This window comes from Petaurus breviceps, unplaced genomic scaffold (assembly GCF_028583685.1).
Source record: "Petaurus breviceps papuanus isolate PSGF00001 unplaced genomic scaffold, PetGlider_PUasm1.0 90740, whole genome shotgun sequence".
Lineage (NCBI taxonomy): Eukaryota > Metazoa > Chordata > Mammalia > Diprotodontia > Petauridae > Petaurus > Petaurus breviceps.
The window spans coordinates 2,243,432-2,256,840 of record NW_027187330.1 but is presented as its reverse complement, the minus strand read 5'-3'; the positions used below and the strand labels follow the sequence as shown (position 1 = coordinate 2,256,840).

The following is a 13,409-nucleotide window of genomic DNA, read 5'->3' as shown; positions in this document are numbered from 1 at the left end:
GGGGCATTACTGAGCACCTTTGGGGATCTGGGAAGGAGCCGAGAGTTGCAAGTCAATGCATGAGAACAGCGTCCTTACCTCAATTCTTTCTCTAGTTACATCCCTGTTTCTACAGCTGAACTTTCTACAGGGCCTGTCCAGTTGTGTACTCATTTCTGTTCTCAAGGAAATAATTGGCTTCCAAGCCTTTTTTCCTCCTTTAAGATCAAATTTTACAGAGATAACAGTTGAGTTACATGTCCCCAAAGCCTCCAGGCCTATTTTTTTGTCCTAATAAAGGGCCAGGTTCTCCAGAAAGTATCATTTAGTCTAACCTGTGTTTTTTCCTAAGTGTTTTAGTTGGTAGTGGGTGAGGTGGGGGTTGGGAAAGCTCCTGAAGAGGCAGAATCGAGAAGATATGGGAGGGGAACAGGTTGTCTGGGCATCACTGGATTCAGGGAGTCTTGGTAAAAGGATACGGCAGTGGTGATCCATTTTCAGCACACACCTGTAAGGAGGAACAGGACTTTGCATTACTAAGGAACAAAATACTGAGAGGCTACTTGTGCTCAACAAGGTTTGAGGCTTTTAGGGATTAGTTTGCCCCTAACTCACCTGACTCTAGATAAAGGGCAAATAAAAAAGTCAAGGAAGTAGGAGAAAAAGCGAACCTGTTACAGATACTGCAGTGATGTGTCCGTGCTGGTTTGGGATAAATGCACTTCTTGCAGATAGATACAGTAGCAAGATCAGTCTTAGCCTGTATTGGAAGAGAATTAATTGGTCAGGGCCTCAGAAACATTTTAGTTGCTGAAGGAGACCTTTTTGGAAACCAATGACAATGGAGAATTCTTGAAGAGTTCTAGTCCCAAACCTTGCTGCCCCTTTGCTAGGATTCTTGGTTCCCTGTCCTATCTGTTTTACCCTGGTGTCCTGCTGTACCTTCCCTGAGCCCTACCTGGGGTGGGTATCCAGGAGGGGTGGTGATGGCCTGGTAGTAGTGAAAGACGATGAGGATGAGGTTCCAGTGACTGTAGACGAAGTGCCAGCAGATTCGGGGCACGGAATAAGTATGGAGGATCAGGGGCAAGACACACAGGTAGGCAATAGCCACAATGGAACTGGTCAGCACAATCACCAGGGCCACAAAGACCTGCCAAATGGTAGGAAGTCAACACTCAGCTGTGACTAGAGTATGGAAAGATGGCACCCCACAACTAAGGTACAAGAGGAGGAAAGAAAACAGAACCCGGTTTTGTAAAAATCTTTTGTGAAGTCTTCAAATAAAGCCATCTATCCTTCCACCCCAAAGGTCACAATATCTGTCATGCTAACCCCAAGCCATAGAATCCTGGCAACACTCACCACCCCAAACCAGCGGATCACATTGTCAACAAGCCAATACACAGGCTCAAAAGCAGAATCAATGGCAGTGTCACTGCCCCCAAAGGAGTTGTAGAGTAGAGAACGAAGGCAGACTTTCCCATAGCGCCAACGAAGTACAAGGTTCCGAAGTAATGGTGGGCACCGGCGTCTGTAGCCCAGGAGGAGAAGCAAACGCAAGCATAGGCGTGCTGGCCCCAGCAATAAGGACCGGCGGCTTCGCATGGCCTCCTACAGGAAAATAAATAGCCAATGAACATTCAAACTCCTAAGTCCCACCAGACAAAATGACAATTAAGGACCCTCTTAGGTCACACTCAGCCTGCCCCTAATGACTTACCTATCCCAGGATAGAGGTCCTCGGCTTAGGTTTGAAGAATCAAACAAGTGAATATACAAACACAATAGTAGCTCACATTTTTAACACGCAGTACTGAAATTATAAACTTCCCACATGTGAGATAAGTAATAAAAGTATTATGCCTACTTTCCAGTTAAAGAAAGAGGCTCAAAGGTGAAGTAGCTTGACTAGAATCACATCTAAGTTAGGATTTGAATCCAGATCTAAGTCCAGCATTTTTTCTATTACACAGTGCTAACTCAACCCAAGAAAGATGTAAGTCTGGCCGTTAAATGACATCTCTTTTGCATCAAGAGGGACAAAAGAAATGATTGGCACCAAGCAAAAATTCTGGATTTCTCTGTAGAATAGGAAGCAAGAGGGTAAAAGGAACTTTAAACAGAAACAACAAACCACTCAAGTGCATTACCACTGCAAGGAAAGAATACAACAAAGCCTATTGGCTTCAGCTCTTGGCAGAGCTGTTGAGGAAGCTGCCTATGATCGAGATCTCCCTCCTGCCCACCTTCTCCCCCTCACCTCACACTTTTAATGCTTTCCACTTCTGGACAACCAACTCTTTTAGCTAAAACTAGCCACGTCAGGATATGAAACGATTCTGGGGTGGGTCCTATTCCTAGATCTTTGATGCCATCTATATTCCTGGAGAGAGCTATCAGTTCTCATCTCCAGGACTGCCCTTAGGGCTCAGAGACCTCAGCTTGGCAGCATGAATTTCCCAAGCTCTGCACCTCCCAGTCTCCTCCCAGTCAGTCCCAACTACCATATGATGTTATGACAACTCATATTGCATTTTGTGGTTACAGAGATACATCTCCTTTGATCCTCAAAACCCTACGAAGTGGGTAGAATACATATGATTGTTCCCATTTTACAGATGAGGAAACAGACTCAGAGATAAAAGGACTTCCCCAAGATCACCCAGCCAGGAAGTAGCATGGCCTGATTTCAAGTCCAGGTCTTAGGATTTCAGGTCCTGTGTTCTTTCTCCTGCCTGTTCTGTGACACAAACCTTGGCACCTTTTCTAATCTCCCTATTCAGAGGCTAAGGGACCACCAAGATATGGGTAGTAAGATGATCCTACTTCCAATCCAAAAGTGACATATACTGGGGATGTCACATATTTAAAAGTTGCCTGTGTCCCATTTCTCAGGCTCAGATCCTTCTTGAGAACAAAATCTGGTCTGTGAAGTTTAGTCCTTTCCCCACACTAGTTTGAAGTTAACCTAATGATCTTCTTAACTGCCTCTTACCCCTTCTTAATCCTCCCCCCCCCCCCCCTTGTCCCCAACAGAAAAGCCTTCTCTATAGTGACTGCTCCTCGCAGACCTTCTTAGTTTATCTCCTCAGCACTCCAATTACCTTAATATCTTCCTTAATTGCCGTTACCCCTTCCTAAGCCCCCCCCCCCCCCCAGTTTGTCCCAAGCAGAAAAGCCTTCTCTATAGTGACTGCTCCTCACAGGCCTTCTTAGTTTATCTCCTCAGCACTCCAAATTCTTTAATATCTTCAAAGGTCTTCGTTCTCTCTGGCTGTGGAATAACATAGCAATGGAAGGGGGAAGAAGGACACTTAACCAATATTTTTAACTAGAGACCTTTGTGGATACCTACAACAGTTTTGTGAATAAGGCTATTATCAAAGAACAAATTATCTTGATTTGTCATGTGGGAGGCAGGATAGTGCTGCTTTGCTCTCAACTCCTGTTAACTTATTTATTTAGAATGAAGTCTGAAACCCAGAAGAAACTAGAGGCGGTCAATGCTTATCTAGGCACAGTGTCAGTTTAGTAACTGGATCAGCATCCCTCCCTTCCTTCCACCCAAGAAAAGCCTTTAAACAGAATTATTCCATCTTCTATTCCAGAGAGAAAGTAGTACTACTCTGGCCAGAACCTGAAGCAGAAGTGATGCTGTCTGTGAGCAGCATGGATCCAGGAGGCTCTCCAACTCCCTGACACCAGAGCAATCAGGAAGAAAATACTGCAGGATAGAAAATGGAGGAACTTTGATGCTCCTTCAAGACTCAGCTCAACTCCCATCTTCTCTTGGAAGCCTTTCCTGGTTCTCTTGCTATTACTGCCTTCCCTCTGATTTTTTCTATCCTCTGTTTAAATCTTATAGGTCCCTTGTTATTTACATGGATCCTACATTAGAATGGGAGATCCCTGAGAGCAGGAACAGTATTTTTGCCCTGCATCCCCATCACAGCATAGTGCCCAGCACATAAGTGCTTTAAAAATACTAACTAGCTGACTACTGTCATTTGGTTTAAAAGTATAGATTTCCCGAAGAACAGGCAGGCATATTCAAATGCAACAACAAAAACGCTCTATATTTTGAAACTAAGCAAAACTTTTAAATCTCCTTTTGGCTTATATACACTATTGCTCCTTTTAATTGGTACAGATAATAACAAATGGCCTATATTGTTTCAAATAACTTTTTTTAAACATTGGTGACTTTCCTAAGGAGAATAAATTTAAATTAGTACTACCCTAAAACTCTCCATTTCTCTAATATCAGGGTGACAAGAAGTCCTCCACAGATTGTAAATTCAAAGAAGTCATCTCTTTAATCCGTTTCTTATCTCTACCCACAGAACAATCCTGTCTCAGACCCTAGATCTGTTATCTTCCATCTACTTTCCCCCACACTCTTTACGTCTGCTGGATAGGTTTCCATTTGAGGAAGGGCAGCGTGGAGGGAAGTGTTGCCCATCCATCTGTTCCTTCTGGGGCCACCACCCCAGAGAGATAAACTGAAAATGCAGGTTTCCAATGCCAACTTCAGTGCAGGTCCATGGATAACTCTGGTTAACGAATGTCTGAGGACGCAGGGCTCTCCCTTCAGATGGTGGGGCACTGGAGGTGACGGCACCACAGAAAGGACAGCCCTGACCAAAGGCAAAACTTTCTTGGGGGCCCGCGGATAGGCAGGGGTGTCCGAGAGCAAGCGGGCAGGCAATGACGATAACGCGTAAGCAAGCCGGGTCGCGAAGGGCTCCAGTGCCGTCCCGGGGCAGCGAGAGCCAACGCCGTCGGCCAGCTAGGGAAGCAGGTGCAACTCAGCCGTTCTCCGTCAGAGCCGCGAAGGAGGGGGAGGAGAACGAGGCTAAAGAAGCCCCTTCACCCCACTGCACATGTCCCGCCTCCTCAGGGACTTGGAGGTACCCGGGGAGGACGAAGCCCCCGCCTCACCAACACTCCGGAGTGCAGAGGAGCACCCATGACCCCTCTCGCGCCCCGTATTTCCACGCCCCCCGCGGCTGGGGGCCTGAGATCCCGAGGGAGAGCAAAGAGGTGGGAGAGAAGATTGAGACCCCGAAGGCCCCCTTACCTCCTGCCTGCAGGGCAACGATCCAGTCGAGCCCCGAAGCCTTCACGGCTCACAGTAGCCTCTGGTGAAGCCGACCCCGGCCCCAAACAGCCTGACCCACCATCCCCGGCCCCCAGCGGCAGCGGCGCCAGGACCGCTACCACCCCGGCCTCCCCTACGGCGCAAGTCTGGGAAGCCCGGCGGCCCGCCCCCTTCTCCTTCTCCCGAGGCACCCTGGGAGCTGAAGTTCTAGGAGGAGAGGGAAGTCCCTGAAGTGGCCCTGGAGCGGCCACGTGGTACGCCAGCCAATTGGCAGTTCTGTTACTCGGGCCCTCAGCTCTCGTTTCGGCCAATGGATTGACAATAGGCCTCCTGTAATGGCTTTTGGGAGGTCATGGCAATGGCGCCGCCGATGAGGTACTGCGTCCCAGGTGAGTGAGGCGCCGGGGAAGGGAGGCCGGATGCGGCGAGCTGCCGTGCTGGACCTGGCTGTCCCGGGCGGCGCTGGAGGCTCAGGGGCCGGAGGGGAGGGATGGACACCGCGTCTGTCCTCCGCAGGCGAACGATTGTGTAACGTGGAGGAGGCCAGCCCCGGCAGCGGCACCTACACCCGGCACGGCTACATCTTCTCCTCGCTTTCCGGCTGCCTGGTGAAGACGAGCGACAACGGCGAGGTGAGGCCGGCCTCGCGGGGCCTCGCGATGGGCCCGCGCTGGGGAGCCCCGTAGGCCTTTGCACCCCCAAAGCCTGCCCTGGCGGTTGGTGTCCAGACGGAGCCAGGGGCCTTTAGCCCCCCGAATCCGCCCTGTGGCCCGCGAGCCTCAGCCCCCTCGGTCTGGTGCTGAGCAGAGCTCAGGAGCCTGTCCTTCTCCCCCCCGCAGCTCCCGGTGGTGTCGGTGACGAGAGAGACCGAGTCCCAGCTGCTGCCAGATGTGGGAACCATCGTCACCTGCAAGGTGCGGTAATGCCACCCCCTCGCGGCTCCCGGTGCCCGGGGGCAGGGGCTTCCCATCCCCGCCACTGACTGGCAGTGGTGGCCCTGGCAGGCCAGTAATTCTAAGAGTGGGCGGGGCCCGTTCTGAGCTCCAAAACCCGGGGGCTATTCACTGGGAGACGACAACCGAAAGCAAAACCTCTCACTGTTGGGAGGTTCTATCGACTTCCAGATCTCATCAGGCGCCTTTACGGAAAGGAAGGATGAATTTCTTGTGTCGCTAAAGCTCCTCTAGGTTAGAGGCTAGAATAACGTTAGTGTCTTCATAAATACCCGCAGCGGAAGAGTGTATATGCTGTAATGTTGGGCCAGATGGAAGGCAGTGGTACTAAGCCACGTTGCTGCAGGTTGTTCCAAAAGGCCTAGTGCAGTCTTAAGCTTTATTAACTTAAAACTTTACTAAGACTTTCAGATCCCTCTGTAAACTGTATCCTGCAGTTTATAAAACATTGTTATGTATTCTTATTCTAATCTTCACAAGAACTCAGTGAGTTAGTACAGATATCACAGTCTTAATTTTACAGATGAAAAGACAGCGTACAGCATTTCAGACTTTTAAGTCTATGTTCTTGATTTATCAGGGTCCCCAAAGGCCCATGGATTGATTGTCCAAGGATTAAAGCCCACTGGAATGCCTTTCACTTGTATAATGCTGTTATGCTTCTCAACATGCTCTCCTATTATTTCATTTGATATTGTAAAATAGAGCAGATATTACTTTCCCCAAGTTATTAATGAGAAGATTGAAACAGAGATTAAGTGATTTGCCCAAGTAACCCACCTAGTTAATAGGATAGCTAAGAGTAGAACCTATTCCTCTTAATTCCTGTCATGTATCACCAGGATTTCCTTGTCTGACAGCTGCTATTTTTAATGCATCCTTTGTCTTCTCTGTGGCACAGGTCTCCAGCATTAATTCTCGATTTGCCAAAGTGCATATCTTATATGTAGGATCCACACCACTCAAGAACTCCTTTAGAGGAACTATCAGGTAGAAAGCTTTTAAATTTCCTTTATTTCAATTCAAAACTGGGATTTTAAACACTATATTACAGATCTATGTCCACCATGTTTCTTTCATATCTGTTTTCTTTTCTCTATGACCTCTCTTTTGTTTCACTGAAAAAGTTTGGACTAGGGCAGTAAATTTGACTGAAATATGTGGTTGGCAAGCATCAGAGTAATTTTTACACAACCAGAGGTGATTTTAAGTTTGTTAGGCACTACTTCCCTTAAAGATTACATGTAATTGCAGTTGTATAGACCAACCCTGATGAATATTAGAAATGAAACAAATTACTGGGTGGGGTTGTTTTTCCTGAGTTTTCCATTGATAGGGGGACAGAAATCATTTTTCAGGGACACAAGCATTTATTCTTTGATTTCTGGAATTCTCTTCCATCCTAGGATTCGGAATAACTCCTCAGTCATTTTCTACCAGTTCTTTCCTGGAGGAGCTAATAAGCTTTCTTATACTGAAGTGCCTACCAGAAATTAATACACCAAAGCCCCCTCCCAGTCACAACCTGCCAGAAAGAGACCCTGGTGGAAACCACCTGATAGGCCACAATAGTGAAGGAACTTTTCACCTGTGTTGCTAGAAAATATGCCCCAGATACAGGTTTGTTTTCTGTTTGAATCCAGAGCTTTGCTAGGTAATTAAGGCTTCACTAGGAATGGTATTAACAGCATTACACCCCCTTGGAATCACACTTTGTTGTTAGTAACTCCTAGTTCTATAAAAATCATCTTGCAGAAGGCTTAGGGCTGCCTTCCCTACTGGGGAGGCAGTCACCAGCTGGTTAATAAAACACTCTTATCAAAATATAATTGGCTTTGCTGTCATGTCCATTTAATTTGTACATTTCAATACCTTCCCATGTCTTAGCTGTCCTGAAATTTCCTTCTTCCCAGACCCAGCCCTGGGAACAATTGCTGGCTATTTTATGTGGGCCTCTTGTGACAGGGTAGAGATCTTAGCCCAAGGTATAATCTTGGGGTGTGTTTCCATCTTGTGCCTTTGGGTGGCAGCTAATTAACAAATATGACTTGTCCTGACTCCTGAAGCTGCTCTGTCTCTTCCCTAGCCTTGGCCCTAGAAAGCAAGTAGTTGCTTCTCTTGAAACATTAATTTTTTTAAATTTCCTTGCAGGAAGGAAGATGTTCGAGCTACTGAAAAAGACAAGGTAATGATCTCTTTAAAAAAAAAAAAGTTTGTAGCTAGGGAATCTCAGAGTTCCTATTATCGTAATTAATTTCAAAGACCATATTGAGGAGTCAGTCAGAGAAGGCCACAGTGATACTAAAGTTGTTATCTTTCTACTACTGTAATGATTTTCCCTCTTCCCACACCATTCCCCAAGTCCTTTTCTTCCCTTGGAGTTTTTGTTTATTGTCCAGAGAGGAACAATTTGCTCTGTCTTCTAGTTTGGCATAACTTTCTAGAATTCTTAATGACATTTCTGCAAACTTAACTATGGGTTCAGACCCTAAGCCAGATGTGGGAGCTTTTAGCTAGGTCAGAATCCTAGGCCCTGGCCCTGCAGATTTCTAAATAGATACTTTGTTACTTTAAGAGTAAAATGGATTAAGCTGAGCAAATGTGATTTCTGCCCTCTGGGAGAGAATGAGCTGAATTCAAATGGAATGGTAAATTCCAAAGCAAAGCAAAAAGTTCCACTTCCTGGCTCAATATGGAACACTTAGAACCAGGGAAATCTGTACAAAGATGGGATTCATTAATTTCAGTGAATTGAACACTGTTGATCTGTGCTGTACTAGAAAACACACAGACACAGACACACACACCTTGACCCTCTGTGCAAATCACTTTCCTAAAGGCCAAGTCTGCCCAACTCACTCCACATTGGGCTCTCTATTTCCCTTAGCATAAATGTCTCCATTTGCCTTGTAAAAACACTTTCCCCAGCCTGACCCCTGTCACTTTCCAGCCTTCTTCTGCATTTCTGCCTTTTCCACACACTGCAGTCCAGGAAAACTGGCCTTCCTATTCATCACAGTACTCCATAGCCCCTCTCTGTACCTTTGCACTGACTAACCAGAATGCCCAGAATGTTCTCCCACCTTGTTCCCACCTCTTACCATCCTTCATTGCCTTCAGAACTTCTCATTTGTGTGAATCCTTTCCTAATATCCACAGTTGCTAATGCCTTCTGCCAAAAATTACTTTTTATTTATTTTGTATATACTTGTTATGTCCCCACCCCCAGAATCTAAGCTCTTTCTCAGGCAAGGGCTGTCATTTTTATCTTTGTAGCCCTAGAACCATGTCCGACATATAACAGGCACTTAATAAGTTGTTCATTATTTCTCTTCTTGCAGGTTGAAATATATAAGAGTTTCCGCCCAGGTGACATCGTGTTGGCTAAAGTGGTATCCTTTATCCCTGTCCACATTTCCAGTGTTTTATAAAGGGGAGAGGAGAGTTGCAGTCAGGAGAGCCCAAGTGGCAAGAGGGGGAAACCTTTTTTTCCCTACTGAGTGGAAAAGGCTTTCTGGCTTGATATATTTTCCTTAACCAAACACATATGACTAGATTTCCCTAGGTGATGCACAGTCCAACTACCTGTTGACAACTGCAGAAAATGAGCTGGGAGTGGTGGTGGCCCACAGTGAATCAGGTGAATCAGCACTGCTTCATCACCAAAAGCTGTGCCTCTTGGAGCAGTGATTGGGGACAAAAACGTACCTCTTTTCTCATCACCTGCTTTTTGAATCACCTATCATATGGCATTGGGGAGCTGTTTTTGAAGTTGTGGTAAATCTTGCTATTAATGTAGGGTTATAAGAGCCCTTCACTGGGAATGGTAAGATACTGGAATAAGTAGAATAGAGATGTTTTTGTGGTTTCATGCCCGGGCTGACTCAGAACTTTTCTCCAGCAGGTGTCCAGATGGTACCCATCAGCTGGTGTGAGATGCAGTGTCCTAGGACACACACCAAAGAATTCCGCAAAGTAGCACGAGTACAGCCTGAGTTCCTTCAGACATAGCTACATCCTCTCCCCATATTGGGGGCCTCCGTTTCCTACTATCCATATATGATCAAAACAAAAAGACCTTGGACTTATCAGATACCACATTTGGAAATAACTGCCTGAAGCTTCCACTGTATTTGGAGGATTATTCTTGAACCTTTTATCACAAATCTCATGGATAAATTTTCTCTCCCCTTTGAGATGCCAACAAAAGAAAATTATCTGATGTTGGGAGGAGCCAACAAAGTGATTTCCTGTTCCTTTTCTACTCCTCTAATAATGCTGTAAATGTGGCTTATTTGTTTTTCTTTAGACAAATAAAGCATTTTTACTAAAAGACTTTTCAGATCCCAGGAGTCCTAGAAGGTTCTCAACATTCAGTTTAGATTCATTTGGTAGAAAATTGGGAGTCATTTAATGTTTATGACGCAGTGGGTAACAAATTATCACAGCTACAATGGAAAGAGAGGAAGTCAAGTCAAGGAGAACCATTAAGAAGGCTATTGCAAGTAGATCTATTGCAGTAGTCACTAGAACTTTCCTGCATAAAGACTGTGGCAGTGGGACTGTACTAAACAAACACAAGTTTCTTTCTTTGTAATCCTTTTTCTAGATTCCATGAAAATGACAACTTCATTTGCATCCCCCTCAGGATACTGTTGTTTCATTGCATAATTCTCAAGATTATGGCTTGTTTCATCCATTACCTCTTAGGTTGGTAGCACTGGAATGTCCTATGGAGAAGTTATCTTGATGTCATTGGTAAACTAGCTCCATTCCCTCCTTCACCTAGTTTTCAAAACAACCTTCCCGAAGCATATAGGTCTGACCATGTCACCATGTACACAATAAATTCATTGGCTCCCTTTCAATCACTTGCAGATCAAATATAAAATTCTGTTAGGTGTTCAATGCCCTCAACTTTTTCCTACCTCTCCTCCACCCCATCTCTAACACCCTTCTAGTCTTCTTACAGTTTACACCCTTCCAAATACTCTTCAATCCAGTGACATTACCTTCTTTTCTGTTCCTCCAACAGGATACTTTTACCTATCAACACCATGCATTTTTTTTTTTTTTGCACTTTTTGGAGGGGAGAAGGCAGGGTAATTGGGGTTGACTTGCCCAAGGTCACATGGCTCGTAAATGTTAAGTGTCTGAGGCTGGATTTGAACTCGGGTCCTCCTGACTCCAAGGCCAGTGCTCTACTCACTGCGGCCACCTAGCTGCCCCAACTCCATGCATTTTCACTGGTTACCCCCATGCTTGGGATATTCTCCCTCCTCTACCTCCTACTTCACCTTGTGTGTGGTCTTGGTTTGTCCTTCATTCTCAGAGGACCATGACACCAGGGAGAGAATGACATGACTTGTAGTTTACTTTGATTTGAATGAGGGAAGGCTGTGCAAGGTCACAAGCCTCACTTTCTCCTCCAGAGACAATTCATCAGGATGACTGAAGATGACCCAGGATGCAATGGGAGACACTGGCCTTTTCAGGCTAAAACCTTTTCAAGTTCTCACTTTGAGGCAATGCTCAGCTAAAATCTCACCTCCTACTGGAAACCTTTCCAACTTTAATTTCAATTTCAATGTCCTACTTCTGTTTATTATTTCAACCTTCTGTATATACTGTTTGTACAAGATACAGTTGTTTGCATGTTGGCTCCTGGAACAAAACAACTTCTACCTTTCTTTGTATTTCCAGTGCTTGCACAGTGCCTGGCACATAGTAGGCACTTAATAAATGCTCATTGACTCTCTTGAGCCACTGCTTTTCCAGAGGGCCATGCAGTCTAAGAGTGAAATAACTAGAAATTAAAAACTGCACATATGTCAGGCCTTGTCAAGTTGGACACTGACTAATCTCAGTTAACCTCTTTATATTCTAGAAGGTGTTTTAACTACTACATGGTGAAAGGGTGAAAAAGGTGAATCATTTTTTACTTGGCAAAATGATGAACAAAAGATCAAAGTTGACACACAACTATCAAAGCTATGTCAAAATAGAATGCACTGCCTCCCCATCACTGGGTTTTTCAGCAAGAGCTGGATAACTGTCCATCTATCAAGATTTAAGAGGGATTTCTGTTAAGATGGGGGGCCTCTAAGATCCCAACCCTGGAATTCACTTTACTTTTAAGAGAGGATTATTAACATTTGTATGATTCCCCACCTGGAACAAGTTAGGGGTTGGGACTACTAAATCTGAGTCAAAATGCAGATATTTTCCCTTGAATCCCTTGTGCAGTCACAGAAGAGACAGCCTGATATTTTTTTATCTCTATCTGGTCAAAACTTCGATAAGAGGAAGCTATGAAACTTCCAAATCTAGAGATTGTCATTGCCACAATCTGCCATAAAAGGAAGCACGGAATGATGAAAAGAAGGTTAATTCATGCTAAGGCTTTCCTGGGACATGAGACAATGCGTAGTACACACAGAAGTATTGCACATCACTCCTTTATTATAGTGAACAACAAAAAAAGGCGGGGAGGTTAGTACAGTTATGCTAAAACTGATGAGGACCCAGGTGGCTGGACATAGGCAAGTGGACACTGAGATACACTTAAACATGATCGAGGGGCATTTTACTGCCACAGAATAGAGCGGGGCTATAAAACACACAATGAGATATACTCGTCCACCCCTTAGAAATCAAAGAACTCTTCCTTCTCTGATGTGGCTTGAGATCTCTGATGACTACCAAGAGGGACAGTTTAATTTCAAAAGTCACTAATAACCAGCCTAGAAGGGTCTTTTGTGAAAGCAAATGTGACAAACATTGGGACATAATCTCAACCTCTCAGATTCATTTTTCTTGAATTAGGGAGGAAATAAGACTTTCATGATTTGTTAAATAACCACCCAAGTTATAGGTAGCTTACTACAACAGCCCCTGAGAGGGCTGCCCTACGCAGGACTGGCTCATAGCAATAACTGGACCAATTGCTTCTTTCAACTCCCCACATTGGTCACTTCTTACTATGTCCCCATCCCTAACCCCTAACCAGGTCCTTACTGAGCCAAACCACCCAGGAGGCATTTTGACTAATGTGGTTGCGGGGAAGGGCAACAAGAGAGAAAAGAATTGGTCTGAAACAGGGAGGAAATGAGAAAAGGAGCCATCAGTCCCCCACCTGCAGCTATGTGTTGTGTTCCCTAAGATGATGGTCAGTGTGTGGAGCAGGCAGGGGAGAGATGTGGTGGGACAGTGAGAAGGGAAGGACCTGGCTACTGCTGGCACATGCTGGTAGCCTGTTTTCACTTCTTGGCCTTGCCTTGGGCTGCCACAGCCTCCATGGCTTTGCGAACAGTCTCTTCATCCCCGAGGAACTGCATGGGCTTGACTGGTTTCAGATTCTTGTCCAATTCATA

General features: G+C 45.3%; 3 protein-coding genes across 5 annotated transcripts in view; 1 reads left to right on the top strand and 2 right to left on the bottom strand.

Moving 5' to 3' along the window:
- ZDHHC16 (zinc finger DHHC-type palmitoyltransferase 16) overlaps window positions 1-5,244 on the bottom strand; it is a 10,216-nt gene extending 4,972 nt beyond the window's left edge. For both annotated transcript variants that reach the window (XM_069067131.1, XM_069067132.1), the window contains exons 1-5: window positions 5,063-5,244; window positions 1,345-1,593; window positions 938-1,132; window positions 651-739; window positions 459-487 (exon numbers count right to left, since the gene is read on the bottom strand). In XM_069067131.1, the coding sequence (XP_068923232.1) occupies window positions 459-487; window positions 651-739; window positions 938-1,132; window positions 1,345-1,587 (556 nt within the window). In that variant the 5' untranslated portion in view covers window positions 1,588-1,593; window positions 5,063-5,244. The remainder of the gene's footprint in view (window positions 1-458; window positions 488-650; window positions 740-937; window positions 1,133-1,344; window positions 1,594-5,062) is intronic.
- Window positions 5,245-5,287: 43 nt separating this feature from the next.
- Window positions 5,288-10,371, top strand: EXOSC1 (exosome component 1). 2 transcript variants are annotated; one of them, XM_069067139.1, is made up of 8 exons: window positions 5,288-5,472; window positions 5,600-5,715; window positions 5,923-5,997; window positions 6,938-7,026; window positions 8,188-8,221; window positions 9,378-9,428; window positions 9,592-9,676; window positions 9,938-10,371. In XM_069067139.1, the coding sequence occupies exons 1-8, from the start codon at window positions 5,436-5,438 to the stop codon at window positions 10,045-10,047; spliced, it is 597 nt and encodes a 198-aa protein (XP_068923240.1). In that variant the 5' UTR covers window positions 5,288-5,435; the 3' UTR covers window positions 10,048-10,371. The 2 variants fall into 2 exon arrangements, with proteins under 2 accessions (XP_068923240.1, XP_068923241.1); XM_069067140.1 differs by having other exon boundaries at window positions 5,317-5,472; window positions 9,941-10,371.
- A 2,107-nt stretch (window positions 10,372-12,478) lies between these two features.
- Window positions 12,479-13,409, bottom strand: part of PGAM1 (phosphoglycerate mutase 1) — a 7,387-nt gene continuing 6,456 nt past the window's right edge. The window contains 2 exon segments of the mRNA XM_069067142.1: window positions 12,479-13,341; window positions 13,344-13,409. The exon segment at window positions 13,344-13,409 is cut by the window's right edge and continues 13 nt beyond it. Coding sequence (XP_068923243.1) covers window positions 12,919-13,341; window positions 13,344-13,409 — 489 coding nt within the window. The 3' untranslated portion in view covers window positions 12,479-12,918.